This window comes from Rhinatrema bivittatum, chromosome 2, assembly GCF_901001135.1.
Source record: "Rhinatrema bivittatum chromosome 2, aRhiBiv1.1, whole genome shotgun sequence".
Lineage (NCBI taxonomy): Eukaryota > Metazoa > Chordata > Amphibia > Gymnophiona > Rhinatrematidae > Rhinatrema > Rhinatrema bivittatum.
This window is the reverse complement of record NC_042616.1, coordinates 134,483,779-134,510,605: the sequence shown is the minus strand read 5'-3', so window position 1 is coordinate 134,510,605 and position 26,827 is coordinate 134,483,779. Positions and strand designations below refer to the sequence as shown.

The window sequence follows — 26,827 nt, the reverse complement described above, 5'->3', positions numbered from 1 at the left end:
TTCCATAGTGAGTAGATTTATTATTGACGATCTCCAGTAGGCAAAGGAGGGTCCTTCGAGGACCCGCCAAACTGCCAGGATAGCCTTACAAGCTAGTAGATAGACTTTTGTAATCCAAAGGAGCGATCCCTTTTTTCCTTTAATGAAACAGGGACAGTCCCAAAAAGGACCACTAGTGGGGAGAATGGAATTCGAAAGCCCACAACGCTAGTAGCAGAGTGGTAAACCTTTTCTCCAGAAAATCTGAATAACTGGACATCTCCAAAAAGAATGGCCCAAATTTGCTCCCACTGAGTGACACTTGAATCATGCATCGGAGGTAGCTATTCCCCCGCTTTGTATGCTTGATGTTGAGAAATATACATTCAGTAGATGATCTTGTAACGGGTTCCTCTGAGAAGCGTATTGCCCGTCATCTTTCTGGTCATGGTGAAGGCCGACCGCAGCACAGCGACAGGCAGTGGTCGTCCAAGCTCTGCCTGTCATTTCGCCTGCGCCTTCTCCAGAGTCCAGCGCTTATGGGCAGTCTCCAGCTGTTTGTAGAAGTAAGAAATAGAATGCTTCCTGGGACCGTCAAGATCAAACCAAGTTTTTAAGAGTTGCCACTTTGGATCCAAGAAGAGAGGCAGACCCAGCAAGCGTACATAATGTCAGGCTTGCAAGTATTGGAAATGATCGGTGGAAGCAAGGCCATAGAAAGAGCGAAGTGCAGGAAATTGCAAGACAGTCCCATCCACATACATCATCTGTCCAATGCAGGTGAGCCGACAACTCTCACAAGAATAAAATTTGGAGGGGTCCAAACCCGCTGGGAACGCTGGGTTGCCACAAAACAGGAGAAAGGGTGATACCCTATCCGGTAGCGAGACTTTCCGCATGAGCCACTTCCAGGTCTGCCGCAGCGGGCGCAGTAGTAAGTCCGATCCTATTACAGATGATATGGATATCTAGGGAACGTGCAGGGCATAGCGAGGCGAGACTGGAGACAACAATTGAGATTCAAAAGGGGTGTCCGAAAAAAATTGCGTGCCCAAGATCCAATCTCCTCTACGTCTCAGGTTGATCGCATGGTTATAAAGTTTCAAGTCCGGAAGACCCAAACCGCCCGCTGATAGCGGTTTCATCAATATTTGTAATGCAGTCCTCGGCGCTTCCCCCGCCATAAGAATTTAGGACATTGCTCTCTGGAATTGAGCTATAGTCACTCTCATAAGGAAAAGGGGAAGAACACCAAGCATGTATAGCCACCGGGGTAGAACAGTCATCTTCAGGAGGTGTATGCGGCCAATCAGAGAGAGGGGAAGAGGAAACCAAGCAGATAAAGTTCGTTCCGTTTTTTGCTGCAAAGGGGATATATTAATTTCATACAAATGCTCTAGACATTTGGGAACCCATACCCCTAGATATTTAATGCGATCTCCTGCCCATTTTAAAGGAAATTCCCCACTCCAGGAGATAGTCAGCAGGTCCTATAACCATAGCCTCGGACTTGTCCAGATTCAAGCGGAGACCAGCATGAGTGCCATACTCCTCAATAACCCGGAGAGCCGAGGGGAGAGAGGTGGTGGGATTTGTCAGGTGGAGCAAGAGATCATCCGTAAAAGCCGCGGATTTAAACGTCACCATCCCCATCAGAATCCCCTCAATATTCTTGCTCTCCTCCAAGATGCGCAATAATGGGTTCAAGGAGAGAACAAATAGGAGGGGGGACAAAGGACATCCCTGTCTAGTACCCTGCTCCAATGTGAAACCCTGGGACAATTCCCCATTCACCCAAATGTTAGCTCGAGGATGATCATAGAGAGTATGAAGGAATGATATAAAGGGACCATGAAAGCCATAATGGCTCAGTGTTTCAAACAGAAAAACCCCAATTCACACTATCGAAAGCCTTTTTGGCATTGAAGCTGACCAGGAGGGAATTAATTTGCATTTTTCGTGAGAGGGCTATGGAAGCCAGTATGCGTCGAACATTAGTTACCGCTTGTCTGCCCCTGACAAATCCCACTTGTGAAGAGAATATGAGTTTGGCGATAAAGGAGGCCAAACGGTCGGCCATCACCTTGGCAATCAGTTTCAAGTCACAATTGATAAGGGAGATAGGTCAGTATGAACCAGGCAACTCCAGATTGCGTCCCGGCTTAGGGAGTACTACTATTGTAGCCTTATTGGCTTGCCAGGCCTGAAAATCTGGTGAAGAGAGCGTGTCGTATATTCGCTGAATAGGGGTGCTAATGAGATCGGCCAGCACCTTATATAGCTCATTAGTGAGGCCATCAGGGCCTGGTGACCCACCCAAGGTAGAGGATTTAATAGCCAATTCCAGTTCAATTTTTCCCAAAGGGGCATTTAATAAGGTTAAGTCTTGCTCCCTGTATCAGAGGGAGCTTCAATTTGGATAGGTAGGCCTGAATGTCTGGGCGATTACTGGGATCTGCCGAATAAAGTTTATGATAATAATCCATAAAGATTTTCCCTATATCCTTAGTATCTGTCCGGAGTTGCCCCGTGTCATCCCACAATCCCTTAACATATGATTTCCCTTCCCATGTCTTCACCAGTCCCGCTAGCAGCTTTCCCGCCTTATTGCCAAATTGGAACAGTCTATGTTTATAGTAAAGGCATTTTTGGGTTTTTTGCTGGATATAATCATGTAGGGCGCTTTGAATGGAGTAGAATGACATGCGATTTTCCCTGGAGGTAACAGCGGTGAAGCGAGCCTTGGCTTTATGCAGCTGTCTTTCTAATCTAATGATGGCCGCTGATAATTCTTTATGCTTTCGGGCTGTATAAGCAATGACCTCGCCCCTTAAGACTGCCTTTGCAGCGTCCCAAAAGAGATCGATCCCTCCAGGGTTGCTGATTGAAATGAGCGTATTCCTTCCATTTCTCCCGTATATATGATTTAAACCCCTCGTCATAGTCGAGTTTAGCAGGGAACCTCCAACACCTACCCCCTCCAGACCTGCCCAAACCAGCAACGTCCGTCCATACTGGAGCGTGATCCGAAATGGCCAAAGGCCCTACCTCCGCTCCCATTACTTTAGAAAGATAACTGGAACTGATCAAGAGGTAATCATTACAGGATTGGGACCCGTGGGCTCGTGAGATGTGAGTGTAATTAAGATCAGCAGGGTGTAGCATTCTCCAGCTACCCGTAAGGTCCAGGAGTCTACACAGGAAGGACAGGCCCCTTGCTGATTCTAGCCTAGAGGTCCTCCCCGAGGGTTGCCGATCCAAAGACGGATCGAGTACAGAATTAAAGTCTCCCCCCAGTATGAGTGGAAGGTGGGCATAATCTTGAAGGACGCGCAAGATTTTTGTATAGAAAGCAGGTGAGTACGTGCTGGGTGCATAGACATTACCCAGAAACCACCTTTTCCCATATATCTTGATGTCCAAGAATAGATATCTGCCCTCCAGGTCCACCACAGATTAAATTACACCAAAGGGAATGGACTTGTGGACGAGTATGGCCACCCCCGCTTTACTAGAGTATGCTGAAGCATAAAAGGATTTCCCCACCCACTATTTAGTCAATTTTTCATGTTCTGAATCAGAGAATCTAGTCTCCTGTAGCATGGCAATATGTGCTTTATACCGCCGTAAGGCTTGTAGAATCTTATAGCGTTTCGTCACAGAACCTATACCACAGACATTCCGAGTGCAAAATCTGACATTAGACAGTCTTGTATGTAATGTCACAGATCATCTTAAACGATCTTCCATATGTATCGATATGTATGATGGTCCCCCAGCCTAGACCCCCACCCATATGAGTAACATACACGGTGTCAATCAAAATGTGAAAAACATTGTGAACAGTAACAGGAATTAAACAATATTGAGAAATCTTGGTCCCCTATGGTGCGTGACCCTCTATATATCCCAGTATAAGGTGTAGGAAGCCACAGAACACAAACCATAAGTTGCATCCCATAACCTCCCTCACACCCAGTATGTAAATTAGGATCACTTGAACCATGAGGACCCCCTCTCAGAAAAGAATGAAAACAGAATAAGTCCTTCTGCACTTGACCATCTATATAGCAACCACCTGAAAGTTCTCCCAATGTGAAAACAACAATATCAGATAGTCAGTGAGAATTCAAATGGAGGTATCTGGAGAGTACTATTCAGCCAGAAGGAATATCCTGAAGAAAAGCCTGTGCAGCAGAAGCCTCAGTAAAGACATGGGTCTATCCATTATAAGTAAGATGCAGTTTGGCTGGGAACATCAAGGTTGCCCTTATCTTCAGCTTCGCTAACTGGGAGCACACTGGAGCAAAAGCTTTCCTCATCGTTGCCACAAAAGCTGAATAGTCCTGGAATAGGAGCACCTTGCTGCCTTCAAAAAGCAGCTCAGAGGTTTACCTGTAAGCCCTCAGTATCTACACCTTATGGACAAAGTTGAGAACTTTGAAAATGACTGCTCGGGGCCTATTGTTTGCCGCCCCCTCCCTCCTCCAAGTGGGGGGCCAAGCCTGTGTGCCCTCTCGAGGCAGAGCGGCCCATGTTGACTACCCAGCTTTAGTGTTTTGTTTAACCAGGCTTCCAGGCGCATACCAAGCTCATAATCGGGAATGTTACCAGAAATCCCCAGGATCCTCAAATTATTCCTGCGGGACCTGTTCTCCAGGTCATCTAGCTTACATTGGATGGAGGCCTGGAGCTTCTGAAGGCTTTGTATGTCCTGTCCCTGCGCCTCCATTTTGTCTTCTGCCTCTGAGATCAGGGACTCAGCTGCGTGTAACTGCGTTTGAATATCAGCAAGCTGGGAGCTGACTCCTGTGATTTAGGAGGAAAGCTGTGTGAGCCTGCCGTCTAGTGTGGCGATCACAGTTGCTGCGATGTCCTCCCCTGCCGAATCCGCCGGGTCCGCTGCCAGCGGCGTCTCCGGCGCGTCGGCCATTTTTTGCTCAGGGCCTTTCATCCACTCCTTTTCCTTGCGGCCCGTTTTAGTCGCCATGCCAGCATTTTTTCAATAGATAGTGAGCGCCGGACGTGCCCGGGGAAGTCGGCTATCAGGTACGATTGGCGTGAGAGGCAGAAAATTATTTTTTGCAGCAGAACGCCGAAGATTTCCAGAGGGGGGTCCCCGGAGCGATCAGCCACGCATCTGATCACTCACACGGCATCACGTGAATCCCGCTCCCACCATCTTTATCTTCATTCAGTGTTTGCTGGACTCAAGGTAATATCTAAGTGTTTTCTGTAGGAATAATCAGCAAGTCTGGCTTTCTTTTTGTGTGACCTTTGGAGACCCCTTGCAAATGCATCTTAACTAAATTGCTATAAGGAAATACATTACAAAATACATTACAATTTGAATGGTAGTCTTATAATAAAACTTTAGGAGTGAATTTTAAAAGGATTGCTCGTGCTAAAAGGCCCATATACAAGTATCTGGGCTATGCGTGAGGAACATATATTTTAGAAGCCACAAATTATGCGTGTACATGTGCGTGCTCAAGCCTAAAAAAGGGGTGGAGTTGGGCCAGGGCATGGGCATTCTGGGGCTTGTCAATGGGCACAGTACACCTCTGCCTAGGGCGGCAGCAGTCTGGCTGAAGATTGGCTGCCTTTCAGCTGTGCTGAATCTCCCTCTGTTTCCTGAGTCAGCTCTGGCCCTCCAGGAAGCATGAAGGGAACAAAAGAGGAGAGGGAGCAAGCCTACAGCAGACAGAACAAACAAGGATCATTTTGGGGACGTTAGAAGGAACCGAGTAAAGATAATTGGAGGTGGGAAGAGAGGCTGTAGGATGAGGGAGATCAGCGGGGGAGTGGATGTGTGTGTGTGTGAGAGAGAGGGGAACCAATGGTAGGGGCAGTTTTGGAGTGTGTGAGAGAAGGGATTGGTGCCAAGTGTGTACGTGTATATCTTATTGGGTGGGATGTTAGAGAGGAGATGCAAGGAGGAGCAGGACCAGAGCATGGTGGGGACACCTCCTTCCTCTCTTCCCCACCCAGTGCAATTCATATCCTCCCTCCCTTGATCTTTGATTCTGTCCCCCAGATCCTGGAACCCAGTCGCCAACCCTTCCTTTCCTTCCTCAATACAAGAATATCCCTCTTTTCCTCCTCTTCCTATCCCAGATTCTTAATCTTCTTCATCTCCCCCAATCCTTAGTCCTCTTTCCTTCTCACACTCCTCCCCCATTCTCGATTCTCCCCCCTTCCTCTCCCCATCCCTGAGGTCTTCTCCCTGTACCACTACTTGAGATCACCTTTCTTCACCAATAAAAATAACATTCATTATACTAATAATTACAGTGTAAAACGCATTTATTTTTATAATGTGATACAAAAGATGGAAATGTTTGCCAATTTGCTTTGGAATTTTTATATTTTTGTCACAGCATGTATCCCTGAGCTTCCACAGGAAAAAAGGGGACTATGTCTTAGACCTTCTGCTCCCTGTTGTCCAACCTTGGGGGGAGAGGGGAGTGATGGGGGCAACAGCATCAACAGTGTCTAGGTGAGCCAAAATACTAAATCCGTCTCTGCCTACCGTTATGCGCATAATTCCGTATTTTAAAACCAGCCACTGCATCGATTAGCAGGCTATTAGTCACGTCTGATTATTTCTGCTTCATAATGGTGAGATTACTTACCTGATAATCTCGTTTTTCTTAGTGTAGACAGATGGACTCAGAACAAGTGGGTATAGTGTGCTCGTGCTAGCAGTTGGAGACGGATCTGACGTCAGCACGGGTACATATACCCCCACAGGAAGTGAAGCTCTTAAGTAATCTTCCTTGCAAAAGCTGTTATGGATATATGTGTACTGACAATCAAAGAAAAATAGTGAAAACAGGATTCCCTGACCGATTGATGGTAGCTGGAGACCGCCAGCATTCCCAACCTGAAGGCGTCAACACACTCCTGTAAGAAGTGATAAGGCTTACCTTGAATCGGTGAAACCAATGACTACAGGCAGCTGGGCGGGATGCTGAGTCCATCTGTCTACACTAAGGAAAACGAGATTATCAGGTAAGTAATCTCACCATTTCCTGTCGTGTAGCCAGATGGACTCAGAACAAGTGGGATGTACAAAAGCTTTACTCCCGGACTGGGTGGGAGGCTGCCTGAGGACCGAGTAAGACTGCCCTCGCAAATGCTGTGTCCTCCCTGGCCTAGACATCCAGACGGTAAAACCTGGAGAAGGTATGGAGGGAGGACCATGTCGCCGCTTTACATATTTCTGCAGGCGACAGCATCCTAGATTCTGCCCAAGATGCTGCTTGGGCTCTGGTAGAATGAGCCTTGACTTGAAGAGGCGGTGACTTCCCAGCCTCCACGTAGGCCGCTCTGATAACTTCTTTAATCCAGCGGGCGATGGTGGGCCGAGAGGCCGCTTCACCTTGTTTCTTCCCGCTGTGAAGGACGAACAGATGGTCAGTCTTTCGTACTGTTTCTGTCATTTCCACATACCTGAGCAGCAATCTGCCAATGTTGAGATGGCGTAGCAAACGCCCTTCTTCTGATTTCTTCAGACCTGCCGTAGTTGGCAAGGATATGGTCTGGTTGAGGTGAAATTGTGAGACTACCTTAGGCAAGAAGGATGGAACTGTGCGAAGATGGATAGCCTCAGGAGTGATTCTGAGAAAAGGATCACGGCAAGACAGTGCTTATAGCTCCGAGATGCGGTGTGCTTAACATACAGCCAGCAAGAACACCATCTTCAAAGTGATAGAACGGAGAGACAGGCCCCGAAGGGGTCTGAAGGTGGATCCCGCGAGGAAATCCAAAACAATATTGAGGTTCCACAAAGGCACTGACCACTTCAGTGGCGGACGAATGTCTTGACTCCTTTCAGGAAGCGAGAAACATCTGGATGCATGGCAATGGTCCTGCCATCCCTCCTGGGACCGTAGCAAGACAGCGCAGCCACCTGTACCATGATGGAGCTTAGGGATAGACCCTTCTGAAGCCCATCCTGCAGGAAATCCAGAACAATAGGGATAGTAGTCGCATGTGGATTGGTGCCATGAGTGTCGCACCAGGCTTCAAACACTCTCCAAATCCTGACGTAGGTGAGGGATGTGGAGAACTTGCAAGCTCGGAGGAGTGTATCCATCACTGGCTTCGAGTAACCTCTTTTCTTCAGTCTAGCCCTCTCAATGGCCAGACTGTAAGAGAGAATTGAGCCAGATCCTCGTGAAGGATGGGACCTTGACGTAGCAGGGCCCGGAGCGGAGGCAGGGGAAGGGGCTCCCCTGCCAGTACTCTTCTCATGTCCGCGTACCAGGGTCTTCTTGGCCAGTCAGGTGCCACTAGAACTAGGCCCCGGTACTTCCGAATCTTGTGGATAAGGGTGCCCAGCAGGGGCCACGGAGGAAAGGCGTATAGCAGGGCCCCTGGGGGCCATGGCTGAACCAGGGCGTCGATCCCTTGAGAGAACGGATCTTGCTTGTGGCTGAAGTATCTGGGTACTTGAGCATTGGACCTGTCCGCTAGTAGGTCCATGTCCGGAATCCCCCAGTGATCCACAATCATCTGGAAGGCTGTGGGGAACAGCTGCCATTCCCCCGGATTTAGGCTTTCTCTGCTGAGGAAGTCTGCCGTGGTGTTGTCCCTTCCAGCAATGTGGACGGCGGAGATGTCCTTAAGATTTGCCTCTGCCCAAGCCATCAGCGGAGCTCTCTCGAGGGACACCTGTTGGCTTCTGGTTCCGCCCTGTCGGTTGATGTATGCCACCATGGTGGCGTTGTCTGACATCACTCTGACTGCTCTGTTCCTCAGTCTGTGAGCAAATCGCAGGCAGGCTAACCGGACTGCCCGTGCCTCTAGTCGGTTGATGTTCCACCCTGACTCTTCCCTGCTCCACCGTCCTCCCCATCCGCTCAGGCTGGCATCTGTGGTGAGCAGAGTCCACGTGGGGGAGGACATCTTTGACCCCCTGCTCGTGTGGTTGGACTGCAACCACCACTGTAGCTGAGTCCGCACTCTGGCCGGTAGAGGTAGATGCATGGAGTAATGCCGGAAGCGGGGGCTCCATCGAGAGAGCAGGGAGCGTTGTAGAGGTCTCATATGGGCCCTTGCCCAGGGTACCACTTCCAGGGTGGATGCTATGAGACCGAGAACCTGCAGGTAATCCCAAGCTGTGGGCCGACTGACTCCCATCAAGGACCGAAGACGCGTCTGAAGTTTTAATCTTCTCTTGGTGGTGAGACTGACTGTGTCTGCCTGGGTGTCGAACTGGACTCCCAGATATTCCAGAGATTGGGAAGGCTGTAGGCAACTCTTGTTTAGGTTGACTACCCATGCCAGGCTTTCCAGGAGGGCGATCACTCTGTTGGTTGCCCGATGGCTCTCCTCTCGCGATTTCGCCCTGATCAGCCAATCGTCTAGGTAGAGATGGACAAGGATTCCTTCCCGTCTGAGCGCCGCTGCTACCACTACGATCACCTTGGTGAAGGTCTGCGGCGACGTGGCCAGCCCGAAGGACAAAGGCCGGAACTGGAAGTGGCGTCCCAGCACCTTGAAGCGTAGGTAGTGCTGATGATCCTGGTGAATCGGGATATGCAGGTAGGCTTCTGATAAATCCAAGGCCGTGAGGAATTCTCCTGGCTGTATTGCATTCTTGACTGAGCGCAGAGTTTCCATGCAAAAGCTCGGGACCCGTAAGTATCGATTGACTGACTTGAGGTCCAATACGGGCCGGAAAGTGCCCTCTTTCTTGGGTACCATGAAATAAATGGAATAATGTCCAGAATTCATTTCCCGTGCAGTTACCGGGATTATGGCTTTCAAGGACAGGAGCCTCGCCAAGGTTGCGGCCTTCTTGTGGATCGGACACGAAGATTCCACAAACCTGTCCGGAGGTAGATGATGGAAGTCCAGAAAGTAACCCTCTCAGATGATGGCGAGGACCCACTGGTCCGACGTAATCTCAACCCATCTGGGGTAGAAGAGGGTTAACCTGCCCCCTATGGCCCCGTCCCCTAGATGGATCGGCTGAATCTCATTGGAATGCGCGGCCGGGGCCTGAACCAGAGCTGGCTCCCCTCTTCTGCTGCTTGGGCCGAAAGGACTGGTTCCTGGCCTGAGGTCGGGGTGCCTGATAGCGACCCCTATAGGGAATGAAGCGTTGGGAGCTTCTGCCTCTGGCAGGCCGTGGAAAGGCGCGCTGGTTCCTTTTGAACCTGTCTTCCGGCAGTCAAGGTATAGGAGAGGCACCCCATGTGCTGACCAGTTTATCAAGGTCGCTGCCGAACAGGAAACAACCCCTAAAGGGCATTCTGGTGAGGCGTGTCTTCGAAGGGGCATCCGCTGACCAATTCCGTATCCCTCCTGGCAGCCACAGAAGATGAGATCCCCTTGGCTGTTGTATGGACGAGGTCGGATGCAGCATCCATGAGGAACGAGAGAGCGGACTCCATGTCTGCCGCCGGAGCATTGTTCCTGACCTGTGACAAACAGGAACGCGTCACCACTGTGCAGCAGGTTGCAATTCGCAAAGACAGAGCTGCCACCTCAAATGTCTGTTTCAGGATGGCGTCCAGTCGCCGGTCGTGCGGTTCCTTGAGGGCCACCCCCCCTCAACTGGAATGGTAGTGCGCTTGACCACAGCGCTAACCAAGGCGTCCACCTGAGGGCACGCCAGCATCTCCTTGATTGCTGGGTCCAGGGGGTACATGCCTATCAGGCCCCGATCCCCTTTGAATGAGGCCGCTGGTGCAGCCCATTCCAGATCTATCAGTTGCTGTGCGGCTTGCAAGAAGGGAAAATGGCGGGCTGTAGGACGAAGACCTTCCAGCAGAGGGTTCTGTGTAGATGGCACCGTAATGCTGGAGCCTGAAATATCCAACTCCGCCAGGCACTGAGAAACTAGGTCGGAGAGATCTTCCTTGGGGAAGAACCGCCTCATGGTACGATATGGCTCAATCCCCGAGGGAAGTTCCCCCTCCTCGGAGGGTTCTGATTCGGTCTCAGAGACATCAGGGTCCGCCTGAACCGGTTCTTGGCCAGTCTGCAGAGGCGGGTGTGCTTGCCCACGATAAGGGCGCGAAGGTCCAGGGGCAGGATCCGCTGGAGCAGCAACAGGAGCAGCAGCAACAGCCACAGCAGGGCCTGGACGGGAAGCTGATTGCATCTGTACAAAGGCATGGATCCCCTTAAAGAGATCCACCCAGGAAATGGAAGTGGTCTCAAGTCGTCGGGGTACCAGGTTCCCCGAGATCCCCGGTTGTTCGAGACTGCCCGCTAGATCCGGGGTGGCCCCTGGGGAACTGTCGACAAACCTCGGTTGAGACTGGTACTGGCCCGAGGCTCCCACTGCCTCCTCACATTGGGCACAAAGGGAGTCTGGCTCCTCGCTGTGCGTGGCTCTGAGCTGGCATGCTGAGCAGAGGCCGAGAGCTTTCACGCCAGAATCAGGAGGCGCCGCCGCCGGGGATGCCGGGGCATTCGATTGTTCCATTGCGCGCTGAAGAATATGCGCTCAATAATATGCGGCAGCAATATGCGCTTAATACAATAAGCCCCCAATATAATATGCGCTCAATAACAAGCGGCAGCTATATACGCTTAATACAATATGCGCTCAATAAGAAGTGGCAGCTATATACGCTTAATGCAATATGCGCTCAATAATATGCAGTCAGCAATATACGCTAAGCACAATATGCGCTCAATAATATGCGGTCAGCAATATACGCTCAATATAATATATGCTCAACCATATGCAATACACGCTTAATAAGAAGTGCTCAATACGATACAGGCGCCTATCATGGGCGCTCAATACCTGAACAGGGCCGACAAAATGGCGACCTCCGCGGTGTGCCGCATACAAGCAACGCCGCTGATCCTCGAACTTCGGATACCAAAAGTAAAGGTTGTGCGCCTTACCTGATCCTCGGCGCTTCCCAGCTGAAACCTGGGCGGTCTCCGGCTACGGGGGGAGAGGGGAAATACCTTCACCGCCGCGCTTGAGGAATGCATCCACTGCCTCCCAAGTCCACGCCGGGACCGAGGCGCCTCTTAGCCTGACCCAAGCCCTTCTTGCTCGGGGGCTTGGTCCCTGCCGCGATTTGGCCACTGGACAGAGGCCTAAACCTCCGAGGGATCACGGAAATCACCTCGGGAAACTCAACTGGGGGAGGGACCGAATGGTATCACCGCAGGAGTGCGGGGCTCAATGTTCCTGTAGAAATTTAGTAAGTAGAAAGTAGAAAATAGAAAGTAGATTGGAAACACGCTCAGCGAGCGTGCAGGCTCTCCAAACTGCTTTGGAGACGGAAATTACTGAAGAGCTTCACTTCCTGTGGGGGTATATGTACCCGTGCTGACGTCAGATCCGTCTCCAACTGCTAGCACGAGCACACTATACCCACTTGTTCTGAGTTCATCTGGCTACACGACAGGAAATTCTCTATTAAGGCCTAAATCGATTGGCTGAGGGGTCTGGGTCAACTGGAGGGAGTACAGGCTGAAGAATCAGAAGGGTCCAGATGACCTTGAGACAGACTGGGAAAACTGGTGGACTAATGGGTAAAACTGGGAATGTCCTTCACGTGAAAATATTTTAAAATTCGCTTCCCTGTGTGCGTTGAACCAACAAGTTCTTAAGTTAGATACATGATTTATGTTTGTTCGAGTAACTGTTTAAAATTAGGAGCACCCATATGTATGGTAGGCATATTTTAAATTGTACACATGTACTTTAAAATTCCAAAATAGGAGGTGCTGGGCACCCATGCACTTGCTTTAAAGTTACCATCTTAGCTTATTTGGAACTTCCTAGTTTCAAAAATGTATCATCATTTGCAAAATTACTATTCTTTTGGTTTTATTATTCATCTTACAGCTCCTCTCACAATAACATCTTTTTGAAAAGTTTGCTCTCTGGGACTACGTAGAATTTCTTACTAGACTGGTTCTAGGGGATATAATATGTAAACAGAATGCCTTAGTCCTTGTCCCAGAATGCCTCAGTCATTCTTTTCTGTCCCTGAGCTTTTTTTACTTACCTAAAATAAGGAATGGTGCATTTGCTACAGTAACGACAAATGGTACTCCACAGAACATCATTAGTCCAAAACTGGTCAACACAGCTAAGCCAGAAGAAATAACTCCAAATGTGGCAACCCAGATTTTGTTTCTCACGCTGTCCAACCTAAAAGAATTTACACAAATATCCTCTTTGAGATGCACATGACATGATAATCCTGAACTAAATATAAAGTCCACCTACAGATGAGAATTACAGTATTCAATGGATCACCTGAATCAGATCCCAATACCAACTTAAATTAAAGTTTGCATGAAAAGGATACCGCTCATCAATTTAGGATACCATCCTTCTTATTTTTACTGTTTAGCCTTTAGATCATCATTGCTCCTACTGCATGCATGAAATTGGAACAGTGTTGGGATCTGTTTCAGGCAATCCACTGAATATGGTAATTCTGTACACACAGTAAAATTAACTACATTACAGCATAATCCAAATAGCTAGTAACTAAAATGACACCTGTGCTCAATGCTATTTAAATAATGTTTTAAAAAGTATCTAGTTACAATTGCTATGTATTGTGCGGTAAAAAAGTTAAACACAAGGCAACAGGCATGTCATACAAAATATTATAGTTAGAGCTTCTGATTATTGGTTAAAACAAATAAAGCCCAATATAACATCCCTAAGAGCCCTTTCCATTTCCATGATTTCCCATAGGATGCTGTGGAAGTAGAAGACCTTGCTTTGGTGCCAGGGAGGAAATGGAGAAGACCATGTGCTGGTAATGGGAGGATACAGACAAGGCCCTAGTCTGTGCCAGGTGGAGGAAAATACCTCTGCCAATGCCAGCAGTGGGAGGAGACAGAGAAGAATAGAAAGGCCCTGGGCTAGTACTGAAAATGGGGAAAAGCAGTGAAAACGCTGCACAGGTGTCAGGAAGCAGAGAAGGACCTGTACAGGCACCAGAATATTTCACACCAGTTCTGGTGGTGGGAGTGGGTGCAGCAGGTCCCATAAGAGGAAGCTCAAGGCTGCAGATGCAATTACTAGAATAACAGGGTAGTTCTTCCCCCAGAGTGGATGAGACAGTTTGGAAGTATAAAATTACCTCCTACGAGACACTGGCAGAAATCTTGGGGAAGTCTGTTGAAGGACTTTTCCTGAAAGATTTTGAATCTGAAAGGCCTGTACCGGGAGACAGGAAGGAACAACAAGTGGCTGCGACCGGCCCTTTGTTTCCAGTTCTAACAATCAGTGGAAGACAAGAGAAACCTTCTACCAGGAAGACAGGAGGGAACCAGGATCTTCTCTTCCACTGTTTAAAAGTGGGGAGATTGGTCTTGGGCAGCAACTTAATGTGAACAAACTTACATTGCATGAGAACTGTGCCTTGTGAAAGTATTAGGAACGGTTTTGAAGAACAGAGGTGTTTTTTTTTTCTTCTTGACTATGGAGTTGCTTGGACTTTGTTGTGAACCTGTTTCTTGTGTCTGCTGAACTTTTCTATTTTTGCTGTGGACTTTACTTTGTACTGGCTGAAACCTGGTTATTTTTCAAGTGAACTTCTTTTCCTGTTTGGAGCACCAACTGAAATGCGGATTGTGCGGATTTTGTGAGGTAACCTCTGCCTAGGTTGGAGTGCCTCAGGGATCTGTATTGGGACCCTTACTTTTCAATCTACTAGATAAGGGAGCCCTGACCGACGTGCCGCAAATGCGCAGTAGAGAGCAGCTCTACCGCGCATGCGAGCACGTCGGCCAGAGCAGAGCATGCCAAGAAAAAAAAATGGCGCCTGCTCCTTAGGAGGAGGAGCGGCAGCAACTAGCAGGAGCGGCAGCGGCAACGAGCAGGAGCAATAGCGGCGACGAGCAGGAGGCAGGGAGGAACATTAGCGGCGGCGCCCGAGGGAGGGAGTGAGTGATAGGAGGGAGGAGAGAGTGAGCTGACGGGAGGGGAGAGTGAGCTGGGTAGGGAGGAGGGAGGAGAGAGTGAGCTGGGGGGAGGGAGAATAGAGGAGTGAGGAGAGAGGAAGGGGGAGGGGGGAGGTGAGAGAGAGGAAGGGGGAGGGGGGAGGTGAGAGAGAGGAAGGGGGGAGGGGGGAGGTGAGAGAGAGGAAGGGGGAGGAAGTGGGAAGGAAATGGACCGAAAATTTTTTTTTAAATGTAGCCCGTTGTTACGGGCTTAACGGCTAGTTTATTTATAAATGATCTGGAAAGAAATACGACGAGTGAGATAATCAAATTTGCAGATGATACAAAATTGTTCAGAGTAGTTAAATCACAAGCAGATTGTGATAAATTGCAGGAAGACTTTGTGAGACTGGAAAATTGGGCATCCAAATGGCAGATGAAATTTAATGTGGATAAGTGCAAGGTGATGCATATAGGGAAAAATAACCCATCCTATAATTACACAATGTTGGGTTCCATATTAGGTGCTACAACCCAAGAAAGAGATCTAGGTGTCATAGTGGATAACACATTGAAATTGTCGGTTCAGTGTGCTGCGGCGGTCAAAAAAGCAAACAGAATGTTGGGAATTATTAGAAAGGGAATGGTGAATAAAACGGAAAATGTCATAATGCCTCTGTATCGCTCCATGGTGAGACCGCACCTTGAATACTGTGTACAATTCTGGTCGCCGCATCTCAAAAAAGATATAACTGCAATGGAGAAGGTACAGAGAAGGGCTACCAAAATGATAAGGGGAATGGAACAACTTCCCTACGAGGAAAGACTAAAGAGGTTAGGACTTTTCAGCTTGGAGAAGAGACGACTAAGGGGGGATATGATAGAGGTGTTTAAAATCATGAGAGGTCTAGAATGGGTAGATGTGAATAGGTTATTTACTCTTTTGGATAATAGAAAGACTAGGGGGCACTCCATGAAGTTAGCATGGGGCACATTTAAAACTAATCGGAGAAAGTTCTTTTTTACTCAACGCACAATTAAACTCTGGAATTTGTTACCAGAGGATGTGGTTAGTGCAGTTAGTATAGCTGTGTTTAAAAAAGGATTGGATAAGTTCTTGGAGGAGAAGTCCATTACCTGCTATTAAGTTCACTTAGAGAATAGCCACTGCCATTAGCAATGGTAACATGGAATAGACTTAATTTTTGGGTACTTGCCAGGTTCTTCTGGCCTGGATTGGCCACTGTTGGAAACAGGATGCTGGGCTTGATGGACCCTTGGTCTGACCCAGTATGGCATTTTCTTATGTTCTTAGGTTGGCCTTGTAGGAGAACCTGGTCCCATTGCAAAAGACCAGAGACTTTATTCCCCCACCCAGGCTGAGTGAATCCAATGCTCTCTGAGGTTGGAAACGTGATTCTCTATTGAGGGGTGAGTTTACTTCTAAATGTGGGGAAGACCTCCAAATTTGTGTCCTTTTTTATTCTATGATATTTTGGGCGGGGGAGACTCAGAAGTTATTATTGCTTGACGTATTGTGGAAAAATTGTCTATTAAACCTGCATTTGTACCATATGACCACAGGGTGGGGTTTGGTGTAGTATAAATCAGTGGCTTAGCTGGTGGGGTGTTAAGTTGGTATTGCCAAGGGATTTTGTTATGGGTTTCTCCTTAAGAGATTGGGATGATCTGATTGGTAACCTAAGAAGGTATAAATTCTTAGTCCCTTTGGCAGGAGTTGCCCTTTCTAGGATGGAGCTTGGGAAGAGAGGGACCTCCAGGGTGTAGTGGTCCTGGAGTAGCTAGCCAGGGGCTGGTGGGGCCCAGGGACTCCTCCAGTATGGAATGGGCTCTGTAGGGGATTTTCCCTTCATGGGAAAAGGCTTGAGGCCATGGAATAGAAGAAGGGTTTCCTCCCCCCAAGGACATGTCCAAGTGTAAAGGAGTAGAAAGTTGGTGATCCCTTCCCTTGAGGAACTGGTAGGGAAGAGGAGGCACGTCCTCCTCTCAAGAAAAACAGTGCCTAGATAAGTGGTGGGGTATCTTGAGATGAGGGGAACCCCAGAGAGAGATGGAATAATAAGGAGACTGGGGAAAATCCTGTACACTGCTGGTTGAGAGGCCCAGGATGAAGGAAAAGAGGCTCCTGAGGTCACGAGATTTGGAGTAGCCCCTGGGGTTGGGTGTGAGTGACTGGATGGGTACTCATGGATATGAGCTTCATATTCCAAGGTAGAGAGTGGAGAAAGTAGAAGAATGAAAGATGGGATAAAATCCAATTTCTGTTCAAGTGGGGACTGGGAGGATAGTACTTTAACCGCTGGGGTATCAGGTACTTTTTATTGTAATCTATGTTTCTCTGACTGTGTTTTCCCATGAACTCTGAATAATTCAGTGACTGATTTGTATAACCTCTAAAATGTGTATACCTAGTTGCTGACTGGATATTCCAAGTAATACAAGTTTAGAGTTTGGATGTACCTTGGAGTGGTGTGACTTTTTTTACGGTATTTCTTTTTACAAATAAAATAAGTAAATTAAGATCACTTCCCTCAAAAAGCCTTCTTTTTCACTCATGTTGGAGGAACAGTAATTCATTCAATATTGGCAATTGTAGGTGGCAATCTGCAACCCAACATAACTTTGTTTCGAATAGTTTCTGTGTCAGGGGTGCACTCTACACTGGAAGTTACTTGCTTCGTGGCATCAGAAAATTCAGTATGTTCATGCTGATAACAGATTAAAGTGCTGAATACCGTAAAAAAAATATTTTGTGATTAGAGACCAATGATAGTATATGACCTTGTTTCAAGCGTATGAACAAACAATTATTTCTACGCTTTCAGGTGTCATGATGGTCTTTAAAATTGCATTGCTGATATCCAATATAAGTAACATATGAAAAATATGAACAGTTTGATGAATGCCTTTTTGTTGGAGAGTTTATTTATGCCAGCACTAATATGGACATAAAGAGACCAGATTCATGGAGGGGAGAATGGCTGAGGTACTCTGTGAACAGCCAGAAAAACATATTCTGCATCTACACTGGCCTCTACTTATTTTAAAATGTATGCTTCCCATGATAGCGAGTGCTGTGGTGTCAGGACCTGTATGCCAGTTTCATATCTGATGTCACTAGTGTGGTCACCATCGGCCCAGGCCTAAAGTGGAGCTCTCCCAGTGATTCTGCTGCCTGATCAATCAGCCACCTGAAGTCTCAGCAGGAGCAGCAGGAGCTCCCCACTGCTCCCTGTCGCTTCCTCTTCCTCCCCAGAGCCTGCTTTAAGTAGCCGTCAACAGTGGAAGACAGATCACATCTCGGCTACATTCTCCCACTGCCTCCTCTCTGCTATGGCAGCAACAACTCTCCCTCCCCCCCCAAAAAAAACAAAACACAACAGAACTGCTTAGAACAGACTAGCTCTGTAAATCAGCTCCTCCGACCACAGGACACTGTCATCCCATTTCTGTCAGGGATTTTGCGGCCTCAACTATTAGTTATAATAGCCCTTCTGTCAGTCAGCCCCAGCAGCAGCTCTCATCAGCACCCATCAACACCTCCAGACTTGCCCTCACAATACTACTTCTATTTTTTACCCCCTTTACAATATTTTGGGGGAGCAAGAGTCCCAGGACATCTCCCCTAAAAGGTCTAACTTTCTTTCTGGTCCTACTGTTCCCCTGTAGTATGTGGCCTGCTGGGTGAGTTTGTCAGCTCTTCCTCTCGGAGTTGTGACCTGTCTGGACCTGGGCTCCATAGTGATGCTATGGTTTCCTCACTATATCATCTACTAGTGTTGGCATCTATTGTTCTCAATCGGAAAGCTTTTGTTGGAGAATGGAGATTGAACTTTGGGGTTCATTCACCAAGTCACATTAGTCCATTTATCACATGAAAAACAGTTTTTTTTCCCATGGTAAATGCAGTAATACAGGGATAACACGAAATATTTGAAATATCTTGCATTAAATGAGCCCTGGGATAGTACATATTAAAATGAGCTCACTAGCATGCAAAACTAATGTTTATGAAAAGAAAATTAGGTTCTTACCTTTTGCTAATTTTCGTTCCTGTAGTACAGAGGATCAGTCCAGACTCCTGGGTTTTGCCCCCCCTCTAGCAGATTGAGACAGAAGTTTATAAACAAAAACTCCGCCTATATCTAGGCTGGTGCCATCTGGCAGTATTACTTAATGTCAAAGCAGCAGGACAACCCACAACATAAAATCCTTAGAACGCTGAAAATTACCTCAAAACTATGCAAAACTAAGCATAACTCCACCCAACTGGGTACCGAACTCGAGGTAACTAACAAGAAAATTTTCTGAGTTAGTTAACACACACACAGACCACACATCCTCTCCCGGCAGAAAATCCCAACACTGGGCGGGACTCTGGACTGATCCTCGGTACTACAGGAACGAAAATTAGCAAAAGGTAAGAACCTAATTTTCTTTTCCCTGTACGTACCAGGATCAGTCCTGACTCCTGGGATGTACCAGAGCTTACCTTACTTAGGGTGGGAGCCGGAGAGGCCTGCTCTAAGCACCCCTTCTCCAAACCCCGTCGACCCTGGCGCTTTCACATCCAAACGATAGTGCCGGGCAAAGGTGCGAACCGATTTCCAGGTGGCCGCCCTACAGATCTCTTCCGTAGGTATATGGTGACATTCCGCCCAGGAAGCAGCCTGGGTGCGAGTAGAGTGGGCTCGGAGCCCCGTGGGCAACGACCTCCACTGTAACGGATACGCCGACTTAATGGTGTCTTTCAACCACCGAGCAATCGTAGTCTTAGAGCCGCCTTACCCCGTCTTGCACCACCATAGAGTACGAATAGATGGTCGGATTCCCTGAAGGCATTGGTGACCTCCAAATAATGTAACAGTGCGCGCCGCACATCCAGCTTACGAAGGTCCTTAGCCATAGGATCCGAAGACTGCACCTGTCCGAAAGACTGCAACTCTACAGTCTGATTCACATGGAACGAGGAAACCACCTTAGGTAAAAAAAAAGACGGTACCGTCCGCAACGAGATTCCAGAATCTGAAATCCGTAAAAAAGGCTCTCGACACGACAGAGCTTGAAGTTCCGAAATCCGTCGCGCCGATACCATGGCCACCAAGAATACAACCTTCAGAGTTAAATCCTTAAGCGTGACCCTGCGAAGGGGCTCAAAAGGTGCCGCACACAATGCGTTAAGGACTATATTCAATTTTCAAGACGGGCAAGGCTGTCGTAACGGGGGCCGCAAATGCCTTGCCCCCCGAAGAAACTGCACAACATCCGGATGTGCTGCTACCGAAGTACCATGAACTAGCCCTCACAAGGACCCTATCGCCGCTACTTGAACCCTCAAGGAACTACAAGACAGACCCTTAGACAAACCGTCTTGGAGAAACAGAAGTATGTCTGGGATAGCCGCTCGGGTAGGCCCCACGCCGTGCTCGATACACCAAGACTCAAAAACTCTCCCCACTCGCACATAAGACATGGACGTAGACTTCTTCCGGGAACGCAAAAGGGTAGAAACCACTGTCTCCGCGTACCCCTTAGATCTCAACCTCCGCCTCTCAAAAGCCATGCTGTTAGACAAAAGCGATCCACCAGGTCGAAACAAACGGCCCCTGGTGCAGAAGGTCTGGAAGATACGGAAAATGAAGCGGCTCCTCGATCGCTAGATTCAGCAGGTCCGCGAACCACAGCCTCCTCGGCCATTCTGGGGCGACGACTATCACGTCCACAGTGTGCATCTCGATTCGACATAGCACCCTTCCTATGAGAGGCCATGGAGGAAACACATAGAGCAACACATCCGGCCACGGCACCACCAGCGCGTCTACTCCTTCCGCTGCCGTCTCCCGACGGCGAGCAAAGAACCGGGGAGCTTTTGCATTCTTGAACGTAGCCATCAGGTCTACCGCTGGCATGCCCCACCGAGCGCAGATGAGTTGGAAGGCTTCCTCCGCGAGCTCCCACTCTCCAGGATCCAACCAGTGGCAACTGAGAAAATCCGCCTGGACGTTTTCTACCCCGGCTAGGTGAGAGGCCGCAATACTGCTCAGATGGGCCTCCGCCCATATCATCAACGACCGAGCTTCGGCCGCTACCGGCTGACTCTTGGTTCCCCCCTGCCGATTGATGTAAGCCACCGTGGTCGCATTGTCCGACAGAATCCTGACCGACCGACCACGGAGGAGCGGAAAGAACCTCAACAGAGCCAGCCGCACAGCTCGAGTTTCCAACCGATTGTGGACCACGACGCCTCCCGAGCAGACCATGTTCCCTGAACTGCCTGCCCGAGACAGACCGCTCCCCAACCGAGCAGGCTGGCGTCCGTGGTAACCACCGTCCACGATGGAGTCTCCAACGAAACCCCTCGACTCAAATTGGCCTGGCAGAGCCACCACGGCAAGCTGTCTCTGGTGTCCTGGGTCAATGGCAAGCTGAGGAAATATTCCTTCGAGATTGGGCGCCAGTGGGAGAGCAACGCTGACTGCAAGGGACGCATATGAGTGAACGCCCATGGAACTAACTCTAGCGTGGAGTTCATAGAGCCCAATACCTGTAAGTAATCCCATACTATTGGTACTGGTTTGCATAACAACCTTTGGATCTGAGCTTGTAACTTTATTATTCGATCCTGCGTGAGCGACACCGTACCTTGACACATGTCGAACAAAGCTCCCAAATATTCCAGGGATTGAGACGGAACCAGATGACTCTTGGCTACATTGACCACCCATCCCAGGGAGCGTAACAGATGTAGGACTCGCTGGATCGCCAGATGACAAAGTTCTCTCGACTTGGCCCAAATCAGCCAATCGTCCAAGTATGGATGCACCAACAGCCCCTCTTCGCGAAGTCTCGCTGCCACCACCACCATAATCTTGGTGAACGTGCGCGGAGCCGTTGCCAGGCCAAAAGGCCACGCCTGAAACTGGTAATGCTGCCCCATTACCGCAAACCGGAGAAACCGTTGGTGCTCCTGCCGAATGCCAATGTGAAGGTATGCCTCCGTGAGATCCAGAGAGGCCAGAAACTCCCCCTTCCTCACAGACGCGATTACGGATCGTAAGGTTTCCATCCGAAACCGCGGTACCCTTAGACACTTGTTGACACTCTTCAGATCGAGAATGGGACGAAACGTTCCCTCCTTCTTGGGTACTACAAAATAAATGGAATAACGGCCCTGTCTGAGATTGTCGGGAGGGACCGGTACTATGGCCCCGAGATCGCGTAGCCGAGCCAGAGTCGCCCGCACCACTCGACGTTTTTCTGAAAAACCGCAAGGGGACACCAGGAAACCCCGAGACGGGCGGTGCGAAAAATCTAACGCGTAGCCGTGTCTTATCACCTCTAGTACCCACTGATCCGACGTGATTCTGGTCCATTCCTCGTAAAACCGGCTTAACCTGCCGCCAATCTTGGAAACGGGGGAATGGACCGGCCTCACATCATTGCGCTGGCTTACCGCCCTGTGCAGTCTGACCGGCTCCCGGACGGCCGAAACGGCGCCCACGAAAGGACTGAGAATACGATTGCTGACAGGTAGCACTGTGACGAAACGAAGAGTTCGATCCTCGAGCCGTCCGAAGTCTCCGACTGCCACGAAAACGAGGACGAGAGGCTGGAGCCCCCCGGTAGGGTTGTTTATCCTCCGGAAGGCGGTGCACCTTATTCTCCCCCAAGGATTCAATTAGGTCCTCCAACTCCTTGCCAAACAGCAACTTCCCCTTAAAGGGGAGGGAGCCCAACCTAGCCTTGGAAGTGCCATCCGCCGCCCAATGGCGGAGCCATAGCAGCCTCCGCGCCGCCACCGCGGAGACCATAGTCCTTGCGGAGGTGCGCAGGAGATCATAAAAAGCATCCGCACTATAGGCGATGACCGCTTCTAACAGACTTGCCTGCCGCACCTTGTCTGATGACAGGGACTCATTGGCCAAGAGCTGTTGCGCCCAGCGAAGACCTGCTCTCAACGAAAAATTACTACAAATCGCTGCACGGATTCCCAACGCCGAAACCTCAAAGATACGCTTTAGCTGAACTTCCAACTTCCTATCCTGTATATCCTTAAGCGCCGTACCTCCCGTCACCGGGATGGTGGTCTTTTTCGTTACCGCTGCCACCGCTGAATCAATCCTCAGCAGGCGCAAAAGCTCCAGAACGTCCTCTGGCAGTGGATATAACTTATCCATAGCTTTTGCTACTTTCAGGCCCAAATCCAGAGTATCCCACTCCTTAAAAAGTACATCCGAGGCCGAAAAGTACAACGGGAAAGCCGAAGACGGCCCCCGGAGCCCCAGGACGACCGGATCCGTCTGTCCAAGACGAGACTCCACCTGGGGAAGTGGAATTCCCAGCTCCCCTAGGATCTTCGGAATGAGGGGTCCCAACTCATCCTTACGGAACAACCTGACTACCTTCGGATCATCCCCCTCTGCTCCATGGGGTGCTCCGGAACCTTTAGCCCCCGGCTCTCCATCCCCCTCAACACCCCTCGGGGGCTGGGATGGGAACTCCAGATCCTCCGCCGGCTTCTCTAGCTCCTCTGACTCAGACGAGGAGTCTTGACAGCCCTCCGGCCCCCGGGAGCGAAGTGGTCTGGCCTAAGCCGGCCCCCCAACCCCCGGACCGGGCTTTGGTACTTTCTCTACCAGGGCACCAGTCTCAGAGGCAGGGGTCACTTGCATCCTTTTTCTGGCTAGGCGCCGGGCTTTAAAAGCCTTATGCATAAGCAATACAAACTGTGAGTTAAAGGAGGAGTCCGAGGACCCCTCCTCGTCACCCCCTTCCCCGGGGGAATCTTCACTAGGGGCCCTGGAGCCTGCTGGCCTGTTCCACCCCGCAGGCCCCTGCTGGGGGGGACAAACGCAGTGGGTCCACAAATTCCCCGCTGCCTCGCAGGCCCGCGCTTATCTCGGCTGTCCGCGCCGAGAAAATGGCCGCCGTTCCCGGCGAAAACGCGCTCAAAATGGCGGCCGCCCATGGCGGTACCGAAGACGACCGCTCCGAAAAAGCTGAAACCGCCGAGGAAGACCCAGCGTGTGACTGCGGGTCCTTGAAGCTGACGCAGATCCCCCCTCTCCGCCACCCACGCATCCGGAACAGAGGTTGTCTCGCGACAGCCGCGCTGCCGCGGACCCGCAGGTCCTGCAAGCAGCCTGCCTGGGCATGAAAACGCCGCGGAGCGGGAAGGGAGCCCGCGAAGAATAAAATAAATTTCCCCGAGACCTCCCTGGATCGCCGCGCCCCCAGACACCGCAAAGAAGTAAGTTAACAACGACCAGAAAAGCACACACACACAAAAAACAAAGTTACTTATTTTTTATTTTTCAAACTTTACCTCTGATCCGGAGCCGGCTGGGGGGAGTGAGCCAGGACCCCCGGTATCAACCCCAGGCCTGTAAGTGCCGGTATATGGGGCTCCCCCACTCCTCGGCAGCCTCTACCAGGGTGAACGGTCCCCTCAAGACCCTACCTTCCCCTGGGAGGCGGGGACTGGGACCAGCAGGCAAGCCTCTGCGGTCCTTCCCCTTCAGAACACAACACCTATCTGCTAGGTTAAACTTTTTTTTTTTTTTAAAACACCTAAACTTAGGCCCTAAACAGACTGTAGGTTTTGCACCCTCTCCACCTGCTAGGAGACAGAAGAATACTGCCAGACTGTAGGTGGCACCAGCCTAGATATAGGCGGAGTTTGTTTATAAACTTCTGTCTCCATCTGCTAGAGGGGGGGCAAAACCCAGGAGTCTGGACTGATCCTGGTACGTACAGGGAACTATTAAAACCTAAATTATGCAAATCAAACAAAAAACTTGGCAAAAAAATTTGCAAGGTGAGTTATTTGACGTGAAGCTAGCTATAACTCAAGAGTTGTAGCAAACTCCCCCAGTTACATCGGGACATTAATGCATATCCTGATGCACCCAGGACCATATCTTAAAGGGACTGCTTGGCTCTGAGTAATCCTTCCCTAATGCAGTAAAAATCGCCTGGTGTCTGCACAGAACTCTTGTCCCATCTCCCTGCTGCCCCTGGAGGTGGCCATGATAGCCCCATGAAAAAGTGCATGGATGATCTAGTAGAGGCCCAGAGTGCCCATTAGCCTCCAGGCCTGATGGTGGCCATTTTCTAAAATGTGCCCCTTGGCCTTTGCCCCATCAATTAACTTTTTTCATATAGAGGAGGGATTGAGCATTGGGGTTGGGTATGTGCCAATCAAAATGTTTTTTTTTGGCTACAATAGCCACCTCCAGGGATAGTGTTAGTGGAGGGGGGAGAGTGGGACAAGGAATCTATGTAGATCCCCTGGGCTTTTTACTACTTTGGGGGGGGGGGGGGCCTACTTGGGGCTGAACAGCCCCTTTAAGCAATGGTGACCTCACAGTTCTGGGGTTGCCATTGCACGCTGCTTTGGGGGGTTTTGCTACCACGATATTTTTCACTGTGGCAAAATACTCTGGGTCGTAGTATTTTACAATGTGCTCTGGTGTTTTCCCAAAGGGAAAAACACTGCAAGAGTCACAAAGCGGCCAAATCATTTTCTGTGCCTTTGTGACTCCATGACATTTTTCTCTTTGGAGAAAAATGCCGCAGCTTAGTGAATGACCCCCTTTGTTAGGCATAACAGATAGAATCACTACTAGCTATAAAAAATAAAAAACAAACAAGATAAGAATAACATACCTGATACAGGACACAATTGAAAAGGTTATGATCAGAAAATATGTGATGGAGAACAAAGGGATTGTTGACAATGCATTTCTTTCAAACTCCTCCTGTCGGGATAAGGATGTAAAGTAGGACACCTGTCATAAAAATATTATTAGTTAAATTCTGTGATTTATTCAGTGCATTTTGTCACAAAAACCATGAAATAATGCAGTGTTTTTCAGAAAGCTACATTCATAGTAACATAAGATTTTAGACAAATGACATGTTTTGTTTAGGACTTTATTGGTTGTCTGTTCTAAAATTGATCCTACTTAGTGATATATTACATCACTAAATTAAATAGCCTATATGATTATAAAATGATCCGTGTTTCTTTTTTAAAACTAATATACAATCATAAAAATGCAAACATAATTCCATGTATCGATCGCGATCCATTGTAGAAGGAAGAAGAAATTGAAAACCAGCACAACAGAGAAGACAAATAAAAGCATGCTGTAGCCATTAATCCCCAACCCCTGGTAATGCCAGAACTAGTAAAGGTCCCAGATTTGGTTACATTTTTTAAGTTCATCCTTAACTGCACAGGTTACATTTTCTTTACTAGCAATAACTGCAACATGATGCTTCCAGAAATCCAGCTGGGGGCTCAGTCTTTCAGAAAAAGATGATGGTGAGCCTTGAAACATGAATTGGCAAATTTATTATGTTTGGAAGATGCAGAAAACCCAACCCAATGGCCTAGGGTACAGCAAGAGGGAGAACCAGAGGATAAGCACAATGATAGCAATAGTCTCTGCTTCGGTAAAGGACCACACAGCTTGTGTTTATGTATAATAAGAAGATGTATAACTATCTCCTATGCTCCCATAGCTATCAGTTAAAGGGCCCAATTAGGCTAAAGTTTCCTCCCAGTGTGAAAAGCCTTCTGGGGGACTTGTCAGACCCTGTCCCACTCAGCTACCACAGAAATAGACATGGCAAAGGCCACGCCCCCAAACCCCACCCCTTTTTCTAAAATTACCCAGGCTTCTGATCATCCAGATAGGATCGTAAGCAGAAAACTAGCTGGCCAGCATCATTTTTATAGCGTCAGTACAGGGCGCTGAGCCTAGGGTTGCTCTGGGCCCCACTAGCTCATCAGAGATTGCAAGATATGGCAAAGGGAGGTGTGGTAAAGGGGGTCAGAGGCCTGGGTGGAAATGTTTCAAAAAAGGGCGGGGTTTATAAGGGAGGGGAGGGGTCTGCGCCACAACTATTTGTATGTTTTCTTTTC

The 26,827-nt window shown here is 49.0% G+C and overlaps 1 protein-coding gene across 1 annotated transcript in view; it reads right to left on the bottom strand.

Moving 5' to 3' along the window:
- Nucleotides 1-26,827, bottom strand: part of LOC115084157 (patched domain-containing protein 3-like) — a 133,834-nt gene that overhangs the window by 46,832 nt on the left and 60,175 nt on the right. Inside the window, exons 2-3 of the mRNA XM_029588641.1 lie at nt 25,564-25,685; nt 12,978-13,123 (exon numbers count right to left, since the gene is read on the bottom strand). Coding sequence (XP_029444501.1) covers nt 12,978-13,123; nt 25,564-25,685 — 268 coding nt within the window. The remainder of the gene's footprint in view (nt 1-12,977; nt 13,124-25,563; nt 25,686-26,827) is intronic.